Source organism: Nerophis ophidion, linkage group LG06 (genome assembly GCF_033978795.1).
Source record: "Nerophis ophidion isolate RoL-2023_Sa linkage group LG06, RoL_Noph_v1.0, whole genome shotgun sequence".
NCBI lineage: Eukaryota > Metazoa > Chordata > Actinopteri > Syngnathiformes > Syngnathidae > Nerophis > Nerophis ophidion.
The window spans coordinates 72,581,765-72,604,261 of NC_084616.1; the positions used below are offsets into that span (position 1 = coordinate 72,581,765).

The following is a 22,497-nucleotide window of genomic DNA, read 5'->3' on the forward strand; positions in this document are numbered from 1 at the left end:
GTCCGACATTATTGTACACCTCTATCTGCAACCAGCAGAGACAATTTTCACTCAATGGGACGTCAAGCTCCATCTCTGTGAACCGTATTTGCAACGAAAATGTAAAACCTGCACGTGTCACAGTTCCTAAAACACGCAGAGACACTTTAACCACTGATAAGTGCTGCCGTTCCAGTAGCAACACAAACCGTCTTCCTCTTTTTGACCTCATTTTTTTTTTAGCATTCCCCATCCAGCCGGGCTAAATTATTCAGTGATGCCTTTGACAATGAGAGCGATGACATGTAGAGCATTTGTTCCGGATCTCGCCTTCAACCTTTCCCTGGTCGCTTTTCCCGCCCCCCTCTTCCGGCGTTCTTCTTCAGTAAGTGTTCCAGATTGCCTGCCGGCTCGGTGGAAATCAGAATAGATTGACACTTTGACATCAACGTTAATTGCCAATTCCTAACTATCAGCAGTTGGACTTTGACGGAAGTCTCCTCCTCACCTGTCCCGTCCGGGTTTCTGTTTGTGGCAGAGGGGTCTTGGACCAGTCACCAAGTACAGCCGTGGTCAAAAGTTTACATAAACTTGTGGAATGGAAATGATTTATAGTCAATTCTTAACATGCACAAGACACATAAGAACTGAAAAGTAAATTTTCGGCACAGTCCCACTAAGAGCAGACAAGGTGGGAAAAAAGGTGATACTGGGAAAGGGGGGGAAGAGTAAAACAAATATCAGTCAAAGACTAGTTCCACAGGCGGGGGTCCAAGGGAAAAAACAAATTTGCAATGCACACATAGACTCCCGTTTTAGACCAGTTGATCTGCCGTTTCTTTTCTTTTTCTCCTATGTCCCACTCTCCCTTGTGGAGGGGATCCGGTCCGATCCGGTGGCCTTGGATGACGTACTGGCTGTCCAGAGTCGGGACCCAGGATGGACCGCTCGCCTGTGTATCGGCTTGGGACATCCCTGCGCTGCTGATCCGCCTCCGCTTGGGATGGTTTCCTGCTGGCTCCGCTGTGAACGGGACTCTCGCTGCTGTGTTGGATCCGCTTTGGACTGGACTCTCGCGGCTGTGTTGGATCCATTATGGATTGAACTTTCACAGTATCATGTTAGATCCACTCGACATCCATTGCTTTCCTCCTCTCCAAGGTTCTCATAGTCCTCATTGTCACCGACGTCCCACTGGGTGTGAGTTTTCCTTGCCCTTATGTGGGCCTACCGAGGATGTCGTAGTGGTTTGTGCAGCCCTTTGAGACACTAGTGATTTAGGGCTATATAAGTAAACATTGAGCCCTGCGATGAGGTGGCGACTTGTCCAGGGTGTACCCTGCCTTCCGCCCGATTGTAGCTGAGATAGGCGCCAGCGCCCCCCGTGACCCCGAAAGGGAATAAGCGGTAGAAACTGGATGGGATGGATGATTGATTGACATTAACACATTACATTTAATCACGACAACTCGCACAGCGGGGAGGGTGGGGTTGGCGGGCGCGCGGTGGAGCCCTGGAAAGCCCGGAGGGGAAAAACAAACGGTGGTGAAGGCGTGGGGTGGCGGAGGGCAGGTGTTTGCGTGTGTGCCCAATTGTCTTGGGTGTGATGGTGTAATGTTTTTGTAAACTGAGACCATTTCTGAATAAGTTCGACTCCAGGTGTAGTTGAGAAGGGAGGGAGGTCAAAGCGTCCATCATTGAGGTGTCCTCGGGGGTGTTTTTCAGAACAGCCTGGTCCTCAAGGCCATTTGAGGGAGTCAAATCGTAGATTAGGATGTTTGTTTTTCGCGAACAGACAAAACAATGTCTTGTCTGTTCTTAGTCCATGCCGGCTCTCTAAAATTCAATTAAATCTTCCTTTTCAGCAAACTTCTCCATGATGTGATCCATCTTGCGATTTAGCTCAGAAATCGCCACAGTCTTTGTTCCCACAGACCCGGTTTGGTGACCACAGATTTAGGTCTCTGTGGATCCAACATAATAGTGAGAGTCCAGTCCATGGTGGATCCAATATATTAGTGGGGGTCCAGTCCATAATGGATCTAACATAATGGTGAGAGTCCAGTTCATAGTGGATCTAGCATAATATTGTGAGAGTCCAGTCCATAGTGGATCCAACATATTAGTGGGAGTCCAGTCCATAATGGATCTAACATAATGGTGAGAGTCCAGTACATAGTGGATCTAGCATAATATTGTGAGAGTCCAGTCCATAGTGGATCCAACATATTAGTGAGAGTCTAGTTTATAGTGGATCTAACATAATAATGAGAGTCCAATCCATAGTGGATCTAACATAATATTGAGAGTCCAGTCCATAGCGGATCTAACATATTAGTTAGAGTCCAGTCCATAATGGATCTAACATAATATTGTGAGAGTCCAGTCCATAGTGGATCTAACATATTAGTTAGAGTCCAGTCCATAATGGATCTAACATAATATTGTGAGAGTCCAGTCCATAGTGGATCTAACATATTAGTGAGAGTCCAGTCCATAGTGGATCTAACATAATAGTGAGAGTCCAATCCATGGTGGATCCAACATATTAGTGAGAGTCCAGTCTATAGAGGATCTAACATAATAGTGATAGTCCAGTCCATAGTGGATAGAACATATTAGTGAGAGTGCAGTCCATAGTGGATCTAACATAATAGTGAGAGCCCAGGCCATAGTGGATCTAACATATTAGCTAGAGTCCAGTCCATAGTGGATCCAACACAATAGTGAGAGTCCAGTCCATAGTGGATCTAACATAATAATGAGAGTCCAGTCCATAGTGGTTCTAACATATTAATGAGAGTCCAGTCCATAGTGGATCTAACATAATAGTGAGAGTCCCGTCCATAGTGGATCTAACATAATATTGAGAGTCCAGTCTGCTTTTTGCAGATGATGTGGTCCTGATGGCTTCATCTGACCGGTATCTTCAGCTCTCAGTGGATCGGTTCGCAGCCGAGTGTGAAGCGACCGGAATGAGAATCAGCACCTCCAAGTCTGAGTCCATGGTTCTCGCCCGGAAAAGGGTGGAGTGCCATCTCCGGGTTGGGGAGGAGATCCTTCCCCATTTGAGGAGTTCAAGTACCTAGGAGTCTTGTTCACGAGTGAGGGAAGAGTGGATCGTGAGATCGACAGGCGGATCGGTGCGGCGTCTTCAGTAATGCGGACGTTGTACCGGTCCGTTGTGGTGAAGAAGGAGCTGAGCCGGAAGGCAAAGCTCTCAATTTACCGGTCGATCTACGTTCCCATCCTCACCCAAAGCTCATGACCGAAAGGATAAGATCATGGGTACAAGCGGCCGAAATGAGTTTCCTCCGCCGTGGGGCGGGGCTCTCCCTTAGAGATAGGGTGAGAAGCTCTGACATCCGGGAGGAACTCAAAGTAAAGCCGCTGCTCCTTCACATCGAGAGGAGCCAGATGAGGTGGCTCGGGCATCTGGTCAGGATGCCACCCGAACGCCTCCCTAGGGAGGTGTTTAAGGCACGTCCAACCGGTAGGAGGCCACGGGGAAGACCCAGGACACGTTGGGAAGACTGGGTTTCCCTGCTTAGGCTGTTGCCCCCGCAACCCGACCTCGAATAAGCGGAAGAAGATGGATGGATGGATGGTTATAAAGTGTGCCTTTATAAGTCCCAGCTCCCTAACTGTGAGCTGTAGCAACACTTACAAAAATAAGGGGCGTTCCCTGACATTATTCGAAATCTTTTGGAACAAATGCTGCGTGGGTTGTCAGCACCATTAGTTGTAAATGACTCTTCACTCCAAATGCTTTGTATCGCCTGCTATTACACGCCGACAGCTCGGAAGACACACAAAACAAATGACTTGTCATTTCCCGCATTTATTCATTTTCCCCCTATCACGCGGCTGTATTTCCCCGTTAATGCACTGCCAATCGGTGAAAATGAATGGCCTCTATGTTCGTGCGATCGGCTGTCACCGAGCTTTGGGCTTCCGAGTTGTTTATCTGCCGTAGAACGGAAAACGGGCTCGCCTTTTATAACATTTTTAAGTCATTTTATTGACTAGATTAGTAATAGCACGGTGCCGCCTTTACTCTTAGTGAGATTGTCTTTTTTGGGTAGTTTTAACATACGATTTGGGATGAGATCGTTGTCGTTGGGGCGGCATAGCTCGGTTGGTAGAGTGGCCGTGCCAGCAACTTGGTGGTTGCAGGTTCGATTCCCGCTTCCGCCATCCTAGTCACTGCCGTTGTGTCCTTGGGCAGGACACTTTACCCACCTGCTCCCAGTGCCACCCACACTGGTTTAAAATGTAACTTAGATATTGGGTTTCACTATGTAGAGCGCTTTGAGTCACTAGAGAAAAGCGCTATATAAATATAACTCACTTCGTAAGTCATGGGTGTCAAACTCTGTAATTTATTTTGGCCCTTGAGACAATATTAAATTAATATTACAGCGGCGGTGCAATCACCGCTAATTCTAATACTTGCCAACCCTCACGATTTTCCCAGGAGACTCCCGAATTTCAGTGCCCCCCGTGCCTTAAAGGTACTGCTTTTAACGTCCTCTACAACCCGTAGTCATGTCCGCTTTTCCGCCATACAATCAGCGTCCCGGCCCAGTCACGTAATATATGCGGATTCTACACACACACACAAGTGAATGCAACGCATACTTGGTCAACAGCCATACAGGTCACACTGAGGGTGGCCTTATAAACAACTTTAACACTGTTACAAATATTTACCACACTGTGAACCCACGCCAAACAAGAATGACAAACACATTTCGGGAGACTATCCGCACTGTAACACAACATCAACACAACAGAACAAACACCCAGAAACGCTTGCAGCACTAACTCTTCCGGGACACTACAATATACACCCCCACTACCAACAAACCTTGATTTTGCATGTCACTATAAAGTTATATAAGGCCTTGCTTGTTCAATATTCAATGCAAAACTTGTTTGGGTCCCTGTTCAGTTTAGAATTTTGGCCCACTCTGTATTTGAGTTTGACACCCCTGTCGTAAGTTTACCTCAAATTGGGTAAGAAAGGGGTTTGCCTTATTAAACAGCACATACAAACCCCGTTTCCAAATAAATTGGGAAATTGTGTTAGATGTAAATATAAACAGAATACATTGATTTGCAAACCATTTTTAACCCATATTCAGTTGAATATGCTACAAAGACAACATATTTGATGTTGAAACCGATAAACATTTTTTTTTGAGCAAATAATCATTAACTTTAGAAATTGATGCCAGCAACACGTGACAAAGGAGTTGGGAAAGGTGGCAATAAATACTAATAAAGTTGAGGAATGCTCATCAAACACTTATTTGGAACATCCCACAGGTGTGCAGGCTAATTGGGAACAGGTGGGTGCCGTGATTGGATACAAAAACAGCTTCCCAAAAAATGCTCAGTCTTTCACAAGAAAGGATGGGGCGAGGTACACCCCTTTGTCCACAACTGCGTGAGCAAATAGTCAAACAGTTTAAGAACAACATTTCTCCAAGTGCAATTGCAAAAAAATTATGGATTTCAACATCTACGGTCCATAATATCATCAAAAGGTTGAGAGAATCTGGAGAAATCACTCCACGTAAGCGGCATGGCCGAAAACCGAAATTAAATGACCATGACCTTCGATCCCTCAGACGGCACTGTATCAAAAACCGACATCAATCTCTAAAGGATATCACCACATGGGCTCAGGAACACTTAAAAAAAACACTGTCACTAAATACAGTTTGTCGCCACATCTGTAAGTGCAAGTTAAAGCTCCACTATGCAAAGCGAAAGCCATTTATCAACAACATCCAGAAACGCAGCCGGCTCCTCTGGGCCCGAAGTCATCTAAGATAGACTGATGCAAAGTGGAAAAGTGTTCCGTGGTCTGACAAATCCACATTTCATATTGTTTTTGGAAATATTCAACATTGTGTCATCCGGACCAAAGGGGAAGCGAACCATCCAGACTGTTATCAACAGAAAGTTCAAAAGCCAGCATCTGTGATGGTATGGGGGTGCATCAGTGCCCAAGGTATGGGTAATAATACGTTACAGTAATCGAGACGAGACGAAACAAACGCATGGATAACGATCTCGGCGTCTTTAGTGGACAAAATTGAGCGAATTTAAGCGATATTACGGAGATGAAAGAAGGCCGTTTTAGTAACGCTTTTAATGTGTGACTCAAAGGAGAGAGTTGGGTCGAAGATAATACCCAGATTTTTTACCGAGTCACCTTGTTTTATTATTTGGTTGTCAAATGTTAAAGTTGTATTATTAAATAGAGGTCGGTGTCTAGCAGGACCGATAAGCAGCATTTCCGTTTTTTTGGCGTTAAGTTGCAAAAAATTAGCGGACATCCATTGTTTAATTTCATTAAGACACGCTTCCGACTGACTACAGTCCGGCGTGTTGGTCAGCTTTAGGGGCATGTAGAGTTGGGTGTCATCAGCATAACAGTGAAAGCTAATACCGTATTTGCGTATGATGTCACCTAGCGGCAGCATGTAGATGCTGAAGAGTGCAGGGCCAAGGACCGAACCCTGGGGAACTCCACACGTTATCTTAACGTAGTCCGAGGTCACATTGTTATGGGAGACACACTGCATCCTATCAGTAAGATAAGAGTTAAACCAAGACAGGGCTAAGTCTGACATACCAATTCGTGTTTTGATACGCTCTAATAAAATATTATGATGTATTCCAACCTCCCCTGATGACCTCCCATATGTAATAGACTTCTGAACTCTGCACTCGGCTTTTTTTAAATGAAACTCCAAAAATCTTTTCATTAAATCAAGTAGCGATTTCACCATTTTCTTTTGTCACGAACATCAAAGAGGCTTCAGTGGCGACAGCGACGCTTGCTGCCCAGAGCTCTCTTCCAGTGCCTTCTTCTTTATCTATTATATCATCTTCTCGGACTCTTGTGCTCGGCAGCAGATTTTTTTCCCTCCCGCAAACAAAATATCTATGAAGCAAGGTGTCAGCCAAAGGTGATTTTTCACTTGACTTGCCAGCACTCGATGAGTTTTTTTTACATAGCCGTTCTTCACTGCGACTGGCAGTGATGACAATGTTTTTGTCATTTTAAATGTTTCACACAGGAATAATCAGTTTGAAATGTTTATGACGGCATTGTTGCGTACTTTTTTATATACTCCATAATGCCTTGAAATGATTTAAAGTACAATTTACAAACACTGTTATAATCCGCTGCCCGGATCATACTATTATTTCGATTTTTGAGTCTTTTTGTGTTTTCTGTTGCTTTAGGACTCATTCAGTTCCTGTTTGTGCACCTCTAAATTGGTTTCCATAGTTACTCATTATTTTCACCTGCCGCCTGTTCCGGACCTTCACCTGTTTTGTAATTACTGTCATTATTTAAGCCTGCCTTCTCCAGTCAGTCAGTCTTGCTTCCGAGTTTGTTTTTATAAAACAAGTGATGACTTCTGTTTTGCTGCTCGCTACCTGCTAGCTTCCACGCTAGGCTTTTTGTTTTCTAGCTTAAATAAATCATTTCCTACCTGCACGCTGTGTCCGAAGCCCGTCTGCATCCCTGGGAGAACGAAATCCCAGGGATGCAGACGGGGTCGTTACACCTTCCTAGGTCCACACATCGTCATGTTGTAATAATGAGGGATTATTTATTTATAGGCGGCATGGAATAGTAAGTAGATCGGCCGGCCAGAAACCTGAGGGTTGCAGGTTCGCTTCCCACCTATTGACATCCAAAAAATCGTTGCCGTTGTGTCCTTGGGCAGGACACTTCACCCTTTGCCCCCCTGCCCAGTGCCGCTCACACTGGGGAATGAATAATGAATGAATGATTGGGGGTGGTCGGAGGGGCCGTAGCCGCAAACTGGCAGCCACGCTTCCGTCAGTCTACCCCAGGGCAGCTTACCACCACCAGGTGTGAATGAATGATGAGTCCCACTTCCCTGTGAGCGCTTTGAGTGTTTAGAAAAGCGGGATATAAATCTTAGTTATTATTATTATTTACTTGCGCAAGCTATTTATTGTCAATGTGACATCCATGCGGACTGGACACCGGCCGAGAGTTAGTTGGTTGCTTTGTTGGGTCTGCTCCTTTCTCTGGCCATGCTCCCCCCACCCCGGCAGACAAATGGCGTGGTACACCGCAGAGGCCACCGCAGTGTAGATGTTTTCTTTTTGGTGTTATTTTTACTTTCGTAGCTGTAAGCGTGGGTTCCCCTCCGGGTACTCCGGCTTACCCCCACCTCCAAAGACATGCACCTGAAGATAGGTTGATTTAGTGTGAATGTTGTTTGTCTATCTGTGTTGACCCTGTGATGAGGTGGCGACTTATCCAGGGTTTATACCACCCGAATACAGCTGAGAGAGGCTCCAGCACCTCCCCACCCCCCGGAACCCTGAAAGGGAAAAGCGGTAGAAAATGGATGGATGTACAAATGGTTGGTTGCATCCACTATGCTCTTTTAATGTCTTCAAAGTCCCTTTGTGTTCTTTGATGTCTAATGTTTCCCTCTTACACACATGCTTATTTGTGCTATGACTATGAGTTATGTCCCCCTTTGGCCTCAGTCTGGACCTCTAGATCTAGTGTGCCATATAGTGTGCCATCTAGTGTGCCACTAGTGTGCCATCCAGTGTTCCATCTAGTGTACCACTAGTGTTCCATCTAGTGTACCACTAGTGTTCCATCTAGTGTGCCATTTAGTGTGCCACTAGTGTTCCATCTAGTGTGCCATCTAGTGTTCAATCTCGTGTGCCACTAGTGTGCCATCTAGTGTTCCATCTAGTGTGCCACTAGTGTTCCATCTAGTGTTCCATCTAGTGTGCCATCTAGGGTTCCGTCGTGTGTCCCATCTAGTGTGCCACTAGTGTTCCATCTATTGCGCCATCTAATGTGCCACTAGTGTTCTATCTAGTGTGCCACTATTGTTCCATCTAGAGTGTCATCTAGTGTGCCACTTGTGTGCCACTAGTGTTCTATCTAGTGTGCCACTAGTGTTCCATCTAGTGTGCCATTTAGTGTGCACTTCTGTGCCACTAGTGTTCTATCTAGTGTGCCACTTGTGTGCCACCAGTGTTCCATCTAGTGTGCCACCTAGTGTTCCATCTAGTGTGCCACATCTAGTGTGCCACTAGTGTTCCATCTATTGCGCCATCTAATGTGCCACTAGTGTTCTATCTAGTGTGCCACTATTGTTCCATCTAGAGTGTCATCTAGTGTGCCACTTGTGTGCCACTAGTGTTCTATCTAGTGTGCCACTAGTGTTCCATCTAGTGTGCCATCTAGTGTGCACTTCTGTGCCACTAGTGTTCTATCTAGTGTGCCACTTGTGTGCCACTAGTGTTCCATCTAGTGTGCCACCTAGTGTTCCATCTAGTGTGCCACTAGTGTTCCATCTAGTGTGCCATCTAGTGTGCCACTACTGTTCCATCTAGTGTGCCATATAGTGTCCCATCTAGTGTGCCACTAGTGTGTCATCTAGTGTTCCATCTAGTGTACCACTATTGTGCCACTAGTGTCCCACTAGTGTCCCACTAGTGTTCCATCTAGTGTGCCATCTAGTGTTCCATCTAGTGTGCCACTAGTTTTCCATCTAGTGTGCCTGTAGTGTGCCATCTAGTGTTCCATCTAGTGTTCCATCCAGTTTGCTACTTGTGTGCCACTAGTGTTCCATCTAGTGTGTCATCTACTGTGCCACTTGTGTGCCACTAGTGTTCCATCTACTGTGCCATCTAGTGTGCCACCTAGTGTTGCATCTAGTGTGGCACTAGTGTTCAATCTAGTGTGCCACTAGTGTTCCATCTAGTGTGCCACCTAGTGTTCCATCTAGTGTGCCACTAGTGTTCCATCTAGTGTGCCACTAGTGTTCCATCTAGTGTGCCATATAGTGTCCCATCTAGTGTGTCACTAGGGTGTCATTTATTGTTCCATCTAGTGTACCACTATTGTGCCATCTAGTGTACCAACTAGTGTCCCACTAGTGTTCCTTCTAGTGTGCCACTAGTGTGCCATCTAGTGTTCCATCTAGTGTGCCACTAGTTTTCCATCTAGTGTGTCTGTAGTTTGCCACTAGTGTTCCATCTAGTGTGCCATCTCGTGTGCCACCAATGTGCCATCTAGTGTACCATCTAGTATGCCACCAGTGTTCCATCTAGTGTACCACTAGTGTGCCATCCAGTGTTCTATCTATTGTCCCACTAGTGTTCCAACTAATGTGCCACTAGTGTACCATCTAGTTTTCCATCTAGTGTGCCTGTAGTGTACTGTCTAGTGTTCCATCTAGTGTTCCATATAGTGTGTCACCAGTGTTCCATCTAGTGTGCCATCTCGTGTGCCACCAATGTGCCATCTAGTGTTCCATTTAGTGTACCATCTAGTGTGCCACCAGTGTTCCATCTAGTGTGCCATCTAGCGTTCTATCTAGTGTCCCACTAGTGTTCCAACTAATGTGCCACTAGTGTACCATCTAGTTTTCCATCTAGTGTGTCACTAGTGTTCCATCTAGTGTGCCATCTAGTGTGCCACCAGTGTTCCATCTAGTGTGCCGCTGGAGTTCCATGTAGTTTTAAGCCAAGGAATCACTTGATTAAAGTCCAGTGTTGTATTTTCTGATATTCAAACACAGTGTTGGTGTTCAAACTGTGTGTAATGTTACTTTGGCCAACATATTAAACCTACTTTGTTCATTTTTGTTTTGTTTTTAATACTTATGCTTAGGGCTGGGCTACATGGACAAAAAAGTATATCTCGATATATTTTTGCCTGAGCTCCATATTCGATATATATATCAATCAATGAAAGTTTATTTAAATAGTCCTAAATAACAAGTGTCTCAAAGGGCTGCACAAGGCACAACAACGACCTTGGCTCAGGGCAAGAAAAAACTCAACCCAATGGGATACAATGAGCAACCTTGGAGGGGACCGCAGTGGTGGACTTCAAGTGGATCTAGTTAATAGTGTGAGAGTCCAGTCCACAGTGGGGCCAGCAGGGGGTCATCTTGAGAGGAGACAGGTCAGCAGCGCAGAGACGTCAACAACTGATGCACAGATGAGTGGTCCACTTCGGGTCCCGACTTTAACAGCCAGCGCCTCATCCGTGGTCACCTTATAACCTCTCCACACAGGAGAGGGGGGCTGAGTAGAAAAGAGACGGCAGATCAACTGGACTAAAAGGGGGGCCTATTTAAAGGCTTGTGTATACAAATGAGTTTTAAGATGGGACTTACAAATATATATGTATATGTGTTTCAGCTTCCTGTGGTTTCTCTGTAGGATTTAATCATTGGTGGTTTCAGCATAGATATAAGATTTTGATTTACTATAGTCTCCCCCCCCGTCCGCCCTGACATCCATGCCAAATGAAACCTTTCTGTCGGGACCGCAGCTATTGATCAAGGTCAGGGCCTCGCTCTATTATGGCTGAGCTTGGACAGATGTTCATTTATAAATGGACGCAGCCTTGATGTCAGGAGCAGCGCAGAGAGAATACGAGACACATGCAAATGGTTCGTCAGATAAATTCATGTGTCTTTTCCGTGGCGGGGGATGGGGGGGGGGGGGGTCTTGGAGTAAGGCTTCCCCTTGCCAAGCGGAGATATCATTAATCCAAGGTTGACTCGGACCTCAGAAGTTTATAATCCAGGAGGAGGCCGACGTGGAGGAAGTGACTGAGCTGCACTTCCTTTTGAGCTTTCCAAAGACAAATTGGCTTGGATGAGCCGCAAGACAGCAGGCTGATGGAGAGGTGAGATGGAGAAGGACCACAGAGACCTTTTTATCATGACGGCTCTTTTCTTTCTCCTCTTTCCTCCTCCAAGCACGTCACCTGCCGCCATGTGTCATTGTGTCCAAGCGGCTTTCGTGCGATATCACTCACACGCACGCAGCGTACTCATCCTTCAACGATGAACAATAAATGTCAATCGTTTGGTGTGCGGATTAGGGGTAACTTCTACAGCAGTGGTTCTCAATCGGTGGTTCGTGTGCCACTAGTGTTCCACTAGTGTTCCATTTAGTGTTCCATCTAGTGTTCCATTTAGTGCGCCACTAGTGTTGCATCTTGTGTGCCACTAGTGTTCCATCTAGTGTGCCACTAGTGTTCCATCTAGTGTTCCATTTAGTGTGCTACTAATGTTGCATTTAGTGTGCCACTAGTGTTCCATCTAGTGTGCCACTAGTGTTCCATCTAGTGTTCCATTTAGTGTGCTACTAATGTTCCATTTAGTGTTCCATCTAGTGTTCCATTTAGTGCGCCACTAGTGTTGCATCTTGTGTGCCACTAGTGTTCCATCTAGTGTGCCACTAGTGTTCCATCTAGTGTTCCATCTAGTGTGCCACTAGTGTTGCATCTTGTGTGCCACTAGTGTTCCATCTAGTGTGCCACTAGTGTTCCATCTAGTGTTCCATCTAGTGTGCCACTAGTGTTGCATCTTGTGTGCCACTAGTGTTCCATCTAGTGTGCCACTATTGTACCATCTAGTGTGCCACTATTGTACCATCTAGTGTGCCACTAGTGTTCCATCTAGTGTGCCAGTAGTGTTCCATTAGTGTGCCACTATTGTTCCATCTAGTGTGCCACTATTGTTCCATCTAGTGTGCCACTATTGTACCATCTAGTGTGCCACTAGTGTTCCATCTAGTGTGCCACTAGTGTTCCATCAAGTGTGCCACTATTGTTCCATCTAGTGTGCCACTATTGTACCATCTAGTGTGCCACTAGTGTTCCATCTAGTGTGCCACTAGTGTTCCATCTAGTGTGCCACTATTGTTCCATCTAGTGTGCCACTATTGTACCATCTAGTGTGCCACTAGTGTTCCATCTAGTGTGCCACTAGTGTTCCATCTAGTGTGCCACTATTGTACCATCTAGTGTGCCACTATTGTACCATCTAGTGTGCCACTAGTGTTCCATCTAGTGTGCCACTAGTGTTCCATCTAGTGTGCCACTATTGTTCCATCTAGTGTGCCACTATTGTTCCATCTAGTGTGCCACTATTGTTCCATCTAATGTTCCACAAGTGTTCCATCTAGTGTGCCACTATTGTTCCATCTAATGTTCCACAAGTGTTCCATCTAGTGTGCCACTAGTGTTCCATCTAGTGTGCCACTATTGTACCATCTAGTGTGCCACTATTGTACCATCTAGTGTGCCACTAGTGTTCCATCTAGTGTGCCACTAGTGTTCCATCTAGTGTGCCACTATTGTTCCATCTAGTGTGCCACTAGTGTTCCATCTTGTGTGCCACTAGTGTTCCATCTAGTGTGCCACTAGTGTTCCATCTTGTGTGCCACTAGTGTTCCATCTTGTGTGGCACTAGTGTTCCATCTAGTGTGCCACTAGTGTTCCATCTTGTGTGCCACTAGTGTTCCATCTAGTGTGCCACTAGTGTTCCATCTTGTGTGCCACTAGTGTTCCATCTAGTGTGCCACTAGTGTTCCATCTTGTGTGCCACTAGTGTTCCATCTTGTGTGCCACTAGTGTTCCATCTTGTGTGCCACTAGTGTTCCATCTAGTGTGCCACTAGTGTTCCATCTTGTGTGCCACTAGTGTTCCATCTTGTGTGCCACTAGTGTTCCATCTAGTGTGCCACTAGTGTTCCATCTTGTGTGCCACTAGTGTTCCATCTTGTGTGCCACTAGTGTTCCATCTAGTGTGCCACTAGTGTTCCATCTTGTGTGCCACTAGTGTTCCATCTAGTGTGCCACTAGTGTTCCATCTTGTGTGCCACTAGTGTTCCATCTTGTGTGCCACTAGTGTTCCATCTTGTGTGCCACTAGTGTTCCATCTAGTGTTCCATTTAGTGTGCTACTAATGTGCCACTAGTGTTCCATCTAGTGGTCCATTTAGTGTGCCACCATTGTTCCATCTAGTGTGCCACTATTGTTCCACTAGTGTTCCATCTAGTGTGCCATTTATTGTGCCACGAGTGTGCCACTAGTGTGCCGTCTAGTGTTCCATCTAGTGTGCCACTAGTGTTCCATCTTGTGTGCCACTAGTGTTCCATCTTGTGTGCCACTAGTGTTCCATCTAGTGTTCCATTTAGTGTGCTACTAATGTTGCATTTAGTGTGCCACTAATGTGCCACTAGTGTTCCATCTAGTGGTCCATTTAGTGTGCCACCATTGTTCCATCTAGTGTGCCACTATTGTTCCACTAGTGTTCCATCTAGTGTGCCTTTTATTGTGCCACGAGTGTGCCACTAGTGTGCCGTCTAGTGTTCCATCTAGTGTGCCTCTAGTATGCCACGAGTTTGTCACAAGTGTTCCATCTAGTGTACCACTAGTGTGTCATCTAGTGTGCCACTAGTTTTACATCGGGTGTGCCATCTAGTGTTCCACCTGTTGTGCCACTAGTTTGCCATCTGGTGTTCCATCTACTGTGCCATCTAGTGTTCCATCTAGTGTGCCACTAGTTTTTTTCATCTAGTGTGCCATTTAGTGTTCCATCTAGTGTACCATCTTGTGTGCCACTAGTTTTTCATCTAGTGTGCCATCTAGTGTGCCATGTAGTGTGTCACTAGTGTTCCATCTAGTGTGCCATCTAGTGTACCATCTAGTGTTCCATCTATTGTGCCATATAGTGTTCCATCTAGTGTGCCACTAGTGATCCATCTAGTGTTCCATCTAATGTGCCACTAGTGTTCCATCTAGTGTGCCATCTAGTGTACCATCTAGTGTTCCATCTATTGTGCCATATAGTGTTCCATCTAGTGTGCCACTAGTGATCCATCTAGTGTTCCATCTAATGTGCCACTAGTGTTCCATCTAGTGTTCTATCTAGTGTGCCACTATTGCGTTCACTTTTGTTCCATCCAGTGTGTCACTAGTCTTCCTTATAGTGTGCCATCTAGTGTTCCATCTAATGTGCCAATAGTGTTCCATCTAGTGTTCTATCTAGTGTGCCACTATTGCGTTCACTTTTGTTCCATCCAGTGTGTCACTAGTCTTCCTTCTAGTGTGCCATCTAGTGTTCCATCTAATGTGCCACTAGTGTTCCATCTAGTGTTCTATCTAGTGTGCCACTATTGCGTCATCTTTTGTTCCATCCAGTGTGCCACTAATGTTCCATCTAGTGTTCCATCTATTGTGCCATATAGTGTTCCATCTAGTGTGCCACTAGTGATCCATCTAGTGTTCCATCTAATGTGCCACTAGTGTTCCATCTAGTGTTCTATCTAGTGTGCCACTATTGCGTTCACTTTTGTTCCATCCAGTGTGTCACTAGTCTTCCTTCTAGTGTGCCATCTAGTGTTCCATCTAATGTGCCACTAGTGTTCCATCTAGTGTTCTATCTAGTGTGCCACTATTGCGTTCACTTTTGTTCCATCCAGTGTGTCACTAGTCTTCCTTCTAGTGTGCCATCTAGTGTTCCATCTAATGTGCCACTAGTGTTCGATCTAGTGTTCTATCTAGTGTGCCACTATTGCGTCATCTTTTGTTCCATCCAGTGTGCCACTAATGTTCCATCTAGTGTGCCATTTGTGTGCCACTAGCGTGCCATATGGTGTTCCATCTAGTGTGTCACTTGTGTGCCACTTGTGTTCCATCTAGTGTGCCAATAGTGTGCCATATAGTGTTCCACTAGTGTTCCATCTAGTGTGCCACTTGTGTTCCATCTAGTGTGCCACTAGTGTTCCATCTAGTGTGCAATCTGGTGTTCCATCTAGTGTGCCACTAATGTGCTATATAGTGTACCATCTAGTTTGCTATCTAGTGTTCCATGTAGTGTGCCACTAGTTTTTCATCTAGTGTGCCATCTAGTCTTCCATCTAGTCTGCCACTAGTTTTCCTTCTAGTGTGCCATCTAGTGTTCCATCTAGTGTGCCACTAGTTTTTCATCAAGTATTCCATCTTGTATTCCATTTAGTGTGCCACTTGTCTTCCATCTAGTGTGCCATCTAGTGTTCCATCTAGTGTGCCACAAGTTTTTCATCTAGTATGTCATCTTGTGTTCCATTTATTGTGCCACTAGTGTGCCATGTAGTGTTCCATCTAGTGTGCCACTAGTGTTCCATCTAGTGTTCCATCTAGTGTGCCACTAGTGTTCCATGTAGTTTTAAGCCAAGGAATCACTTGATTGAAGTCCAGTGTTGTATTTTCTGATATTCAAACACAGTGTTTGTTTTCAAACTGTGTGTAATGTTACTTTGGCCAACATATTAAACCTACTTCTGTCCGTTTTGTTTTTGTTTTTAATACTTATTTTGACAACTGGGCGATATGGAAGAAAAAGTATATCACGATATATTTTTGCTTGAACTCCATATTCGATATATCGATCAATCGATCAATGAAAGTTTATTTATATAGCCCTAAATCACAATTGTCTCAAAGGGCTGCACGAGCCACAACGACCTCGGCTCAGATCCCACATCGGGGCAAGAAAAAACTCAACCCAATGGGATACAATGAGCAACCTTGGAGGGGACCGCAGTGGTGGACTTCGAGTGGCTCTAGTTAATAGTGTGAGAGTCCAGTCCACAATGGGGCCAGCAGGGGGTCATCTTGAGTGGAGACAAGTCAGCAGCGCAGAGACGTCAACAACTGATCCACAGATGAGTGGTCCACCCTGGGTCCCGACTTTATACAGCTACTGCTCATCTGTGGTCACCTTATAACCTCTTCACGCAGGAGAGGGGGACAGAGCAGAAAATAGACGGCAGATCAACTGGTCTAAAAGGGGGCCTATTCAAAGGCTAGTATATACAAATGAGTTTTAAGATGGGACTTAAAATATATATATATCTCAATATTTTTCCAATAAAAGCATACATATGAAGCTATTTATATTCAAGCAATATTCACTGAAATAGAAGTGAATGACAACTGTACGGTAAACGGTCAGTGGCACTTTTATTAACCCAATTAGTCAAGATGGGTATTTACAGCAAAGGAAATAAACTGTTTAAGTAGCACAGACTTACATTACATAAATAAAATAGAAAAATATAATTTCTACATAACATAGTTGTGCAAATAATACAGCATGTATCAAACTCAGATAAAAAAATTAACAAGCACCGCTTGGAAGGAGGAAGAGGTTTAATAGCCCATGAGGTATTGCGGGGGGAAACAAAGAACACAACAAATAAGCGGGGTTTGGTTATTTTAACATGAGAAAAATTATATCGATATTACAGTATTTTCTTAATGCATATCTTGTTTACAAATATATCAATATATCTTACAAACTCAACATATCGCCCAGGCCTACTTATGCCTACTACGCTACTGAATTTTAATGTTGGTCATTATGGTGGTACTTGGAGAACCAAGTTTTTTACCAGGTGGTACTTAGTGGAATAAGTGTGGGAACCACAGATCTACAATAAAATGTCGTGGGTAAAGTTCAATAACTTTAGATCATTTGGTGTCAAACTCATGGAACCACCACATTGTTTTATGTGCCCCCCGAAAGCCTGAAAAGAAAATGTGTCTCTAAGGTACTTCATAGAAAAAAAAATACACATACTGCATAACAACACATGTCTTTTAAACGTCAATATTATCTAATGATGTAACTATTATATTGTCATACATTCTAAACGTGTTTGTTAAAATTAAAATAAATACTTAAATATTTGCTTGACGTAGTATTTCAAAGAAATACTACATTTTCCATTAAATTTTACACTGTAAAATGACAATAGATTTGACATTGAAGGAAATGTGTCAGCACAATCGCCAGATGTGTTATGTTTGCGGAGAAGTGTAAACGGCACAGACCACAAAGGGGCATAGTATCTGTATGATTTATTAAATATATATATATATATATATATATATATATATATATATATATATATATATATATATATATATACATACATATATATATACATACAGTATATATATATACATACAGTATATATATATACATACAGTATATATATATATATATATATATATATATATATATATATATATATATATATATATATATATATATATATATATATATATATATATTGTGACAGTCTGTCACTTCAGTTCTGTTAGTTTTTTTGTGTTTTTGTATGTACTTCCTGTTCAGTGCTCTTATTTTGTTATTTAATGTTCACTTCACGGAGCACTGTTGTTTTTCTCTTTTCGTTGGCAGCGGTTCACACCTGCTGTCAATCAAACGTGTGCCTATTTATGTTTCGCTCGAGGATAAATCTATGTTTGAAAATGTGACTATGCAAGACTGCTTTCTGTTTATTTGTTTCTTATGAGTATTACATTATTTTACCTTCACTCAATTCTCTCCTGGACTCTTGCATCCACGGGGTCACACAACTGCAGCCATGTGAAATCCCAACATATATAACACTAATATAAACTAGAGAATGGAGTCTGGCTAAATCCAAAGTGTGTATGGTGTGTGACTATGTGTGGAGATTAGCTGTTGAGTGTTGAGAGGGAAGTCAGGAGGGTTCTTTTTCTTTGATGTATTATAATCCACAGAAAGATTTTGTCTTGACCCGGGATCTGCAGAGCGGAGAGGAAGCAGGGCCTGCCTCTTCTTTGAACTGTTTTACGACCTTTTCTTTGAACTGTTTGTAAATAGAGGCAATGGCTGTTTATGACCCCCCCTCCCTTAGAAACAGATGTTGCCATGTAATCAAGGAATGTCCAAATAAAAGAGGAGGCGTGCAATCTTTTGTCAGAGTGTGGTGACACTCTACAAGGGTACGGTTGTACGCGTTTCTCCTCATTGAGCCACGTTGAATTCTGTCTCTGTTTAATTCCTTGCTTCTTGTCTTGTTTAATAGATGCCATCAGTGTTTGGACCTGACTCTATTCTTCATACCAAATTTGACAAGAATGATGCTTATTCGCGGGATCTTTTGTTCACTAATAATTCTGAATCTGTTCTTTGTGCCTTTGCTGTATTTTTAGGTTTGGCAGTTCACCAGATAATCACTATCACTGTGTCTCTCATTATGGTTATCGCAGCCTTGATCACAACACTCGTCCTTAAAAACTGGTAGGAAAGTTTCTTTATCTTTTATCAACTGCAATGACACATTGTTATAACTAGTGATGGGTGAATAAAGCCGCATCCACGCCACGCTGATACTGTGTTGCTGTCTCATAATCGAGCCGAGTGCTGGATGTATTATGTCACTACATTTGACATGCAGATAAAATTAATAATAAATACAATATTTTTTGAAAATTATCAATGCAGAATGGAATAAAAACAAACAACTATTGTTAGTTACTCAAATAGTATTTCCTTGAATTGCCGCCGGGACACCAATTAATTTGAAACCTCTTCTCACTCCGGCGTTTACCAAAGGCATGCGGTAAATTTAGGCCTGCGCTTGTAAATTTGAGTGTGATGTAAGGATACCATCATGAAAAGCACATTCAATTAAAAAAATGTTATTATGGTCTTACCTTTACTTATAAATAAAGTCCATATACAGCTCCTTCTGTTCAAAAGCATCGATAACTTGTTTATAGAAGTCTTCCTTATCTTTCTTCAGTTTTAAAAGTCTCTGTCTCGATGGAAATCTTCTTTTATTACCTCCAGTCCAGTTTAGAAAACTGTTTTATTTTAGATATGTAATCCCCCATGTCAAAAGTGCAAGCGAGAGAAAAAAATAAACGATCGCCGCTCACTCTTGCTGCTTGTTGTCACTTCTTCTGCAGCCGAGTTGTCGGAAGAAGGATCACTAGCGCCCTCTACCACCAGGAGGCGGGAGTCATTTAATGACTCATATTTGACACACACAGCTACGGTATATTTATAAAACATAGCTGCTTACTTTTCTTTTTAGCATATTTAATAGCTTGGACCTTAAATCCTACTGAATAGCTCTTAGTCTTTTTCCCTTTATGCATGCGCTAATTATTTTGCGAAATGAGTTTGACCCGGCAGTAAGTCTAGGCAGGCGCATACTATATACCCGGCGGCAATTCAAGGAAATACGGAAACCATATATAAGGCGATAATATCAAACGGATCCCACGCTTCTAAGGAGTCTTTCCCTTTTAATAATTCCGTTTAGATCAGGGGTCACCAACGCAGATGAGTAACCCACTGGCCTGTTCTAAAAATAGCTCAAATAGCAGCACTTACCAGTGAGCTGCCTTGAATTTTTGAATTGTATTTATTTACTAGCAAGCTGGTCTCGCTTTGCTCGACGTTTTTAATTCTAAGAAAGACAAAACTCCAATAGAATTTGAAAATCCAAGAAAATATTTTAAAGACTTGGTCTTCACTTGTTTAAATAAATGTATTGATTTTTTTACTTTGCTTTTTATAACTTCCAGAAAGACAATTTTAGACAAAAAATACAACAATTAAAACGTTTTTTTAGGATTTTTAAACACATATACCTTTTTACCCTTTAAATTCCTTCCTCTTCTTTCCTGACAATTTAAATCAATGTTCAAGTATTTTTTTTTTTAATTTTAAATAATAATAAAGACATTTTAATTTAATTCTTCATTTTAGCTTCTGTTTTTTAGGCGATGAATATTTGTGAAATATTTCTTCAAACGTATTATGGTTAAAATTCACAAAAATTATTCTGGCAAATCTAGAAAATCAGTAGAATCAAATTTAAATCTGATTTCAAATTGGATTTTAATCTATTTAAAACATGTCATCAAAATTCTAAAATGTATCTTAATCAGGAAATATTACTAATGATGTTCCGTAAATTATTTTTTTAATTTTTTCAAAAAGCTAGTTTTTCTCTTAATTTTTTTTGGGTTGAATTTTGAATTTTAAACAGTCGAAATTGAAATTAGACTACGTTTCAATTTTTTTTTTTTCGTGTTTTCTCCTCTTATCATCATTTATTGTCAACAAAAAAACCTTCCGTAAAAGGAAAAAAAATGTACGACGGAATGACAGACAGAAATATATATATATATATATATATATATATATTTTATATATATATATATATATATCGATTTATTTGATTTATTTTTATTTAAATTTTCCTGAAGGAACTCTCCTGAAGGAATCAATAAAGTACTATCTATCCATCTATCTATTTTTTATTAAAGGTAAATTGAGCAAATTGGCTATTTCTGGCAATTTATTTAAGTGTGTATCAAACTGGTAGCCCTTCTTATTAATCAGTACCCAAGAAGTAGCTCTTGGTTTCAAAAAGGTTGGTGACCCCTGGTTTAGATCCACGATGGCGACAAACAACAATTTTAAAACCGGCACTTCTTTCCTCTGAAAGAATAAACACAGTTTAATGCTTTGCAGTCAAACGACACAGCAGCTGTATCGGTCTAATTAATGGTATTTCATAATGCATCGATACCGTAGCATCGTTTGACCCATCACTAATTATACCTGCACTATATGGCAAAAAAAAATCCTCGTAGATGACCCCGAGGCGCAAGGTATGATTTTATGTTGGTTTCTTGTCTTTGGTACGTGTTTTTGTAGCTGTGCACAGTCAGGAAATGGCCGCCACAATAGCCATCAGCGTAAGATTCACCAGCAGGAAGAAAGCTGCCAAAACCTGACAGATTTCACCCCGGCCAGGGTCTCCAGCAAGGTGGACATCTTCACTGCCTACAACGACAGCCTGCAGTGCTCTCACGAGTGCGTCCGGACTGCTGTGCCCATCTACACGGACGAGATGATCCAGCAGACGCCGGTCTACAAGACGGCTTACAATGGAAACAGGTACTTGTCGGACTGGGACTTGTGTCATGTGTTGGGTTAGGTTTTTGTAGGGACCGCGACAGTGGTATGTTTTATCCACCCTAATGTCAAAGATGCAGAGATGGTGGCAGGCATTGGATAGGAAAACATGATTTAATATGAAATACTAGGACAAACCCAGCAAAGGGTACGAACAAAAAGCACGCACGTGGGCGGATAACAAACTAAGAGAGCTAGCGTGGGAGCTAGAAAACGAAAAGGAACTTAAGCATGGAAATCAGAAGTCGTACTTGTACTTAGAAAACAAAATGGAAGCAGGGAACAAAAGACAGTAAGCTAAAAAACTGCTATCAAACATAGCTTACCGACACGACAGGTAGCAAAGACAAGTGCGACATGTGGCAACGACAAATCAACAAGACAATAATCCAGCCCTGACCGGAAGACAAAGCAGGTACAAATAGGAGCAGGCTGATTGACATCAGGTGTGGCCAGGTGCCAATCAGCTGCAGCTGAGGAGACACAAAGCACTCAGGGAGACTAACACAGGAAACCCGACAAAATAAGAGCTAAAAACAGGAAATACTAAACACAGAGGAAACAAAGACAAAAGTAGTGGAAAAAAAAAACTAAAACACAAACAAATTGTCAGGGGAAAGCCTGACACCTAATACTGTAACAATCAATCAATGTTTATTTATCTCCAGTGTCTCAAAAGGCTGCAAAAGCCGCAGTGACATCCTTGGCTCGGATCCCACATCAGGGCAAAGAAAAACTCAACCCAATGGGACGATTGGGTTGAGTCGGCGCCTATGTCCCTGAACATAGGCGCCGATCTACATTTCTGTCAATGGGTGCTCGGTGTGTGTGTATTTGTGTTGTCCCGATACCAATGGTTT

The 22,497-nt window shown here is 42.8% G+C and overlaps 1 protein-coding gene across 1 annotated transcript in view; it reads left to right on the forward strand.

Moving 5' to 3' along the window:
• The window catches only part of ajap1 (adherens junctions associated protein 1), a 149,051-nt gene that overhangs the window by 103,522 nt on the left and 23,032 nt on the right, over positions 1–22,497 (forward strand). The window contains exons 3-4 of the mRNA XM_061904798.1: positions 18,853–18,940; positions 21,377–21,619. Coding sequence (XP_061760782.1) covers positions 18,853–18,940; positions 21,377–21,619 — 331 coding nt within the window. The remainder of the gene's footprint in view (positions 1–18,852; positions 18,941–21,376; positions 21,620–22,497) is intronic.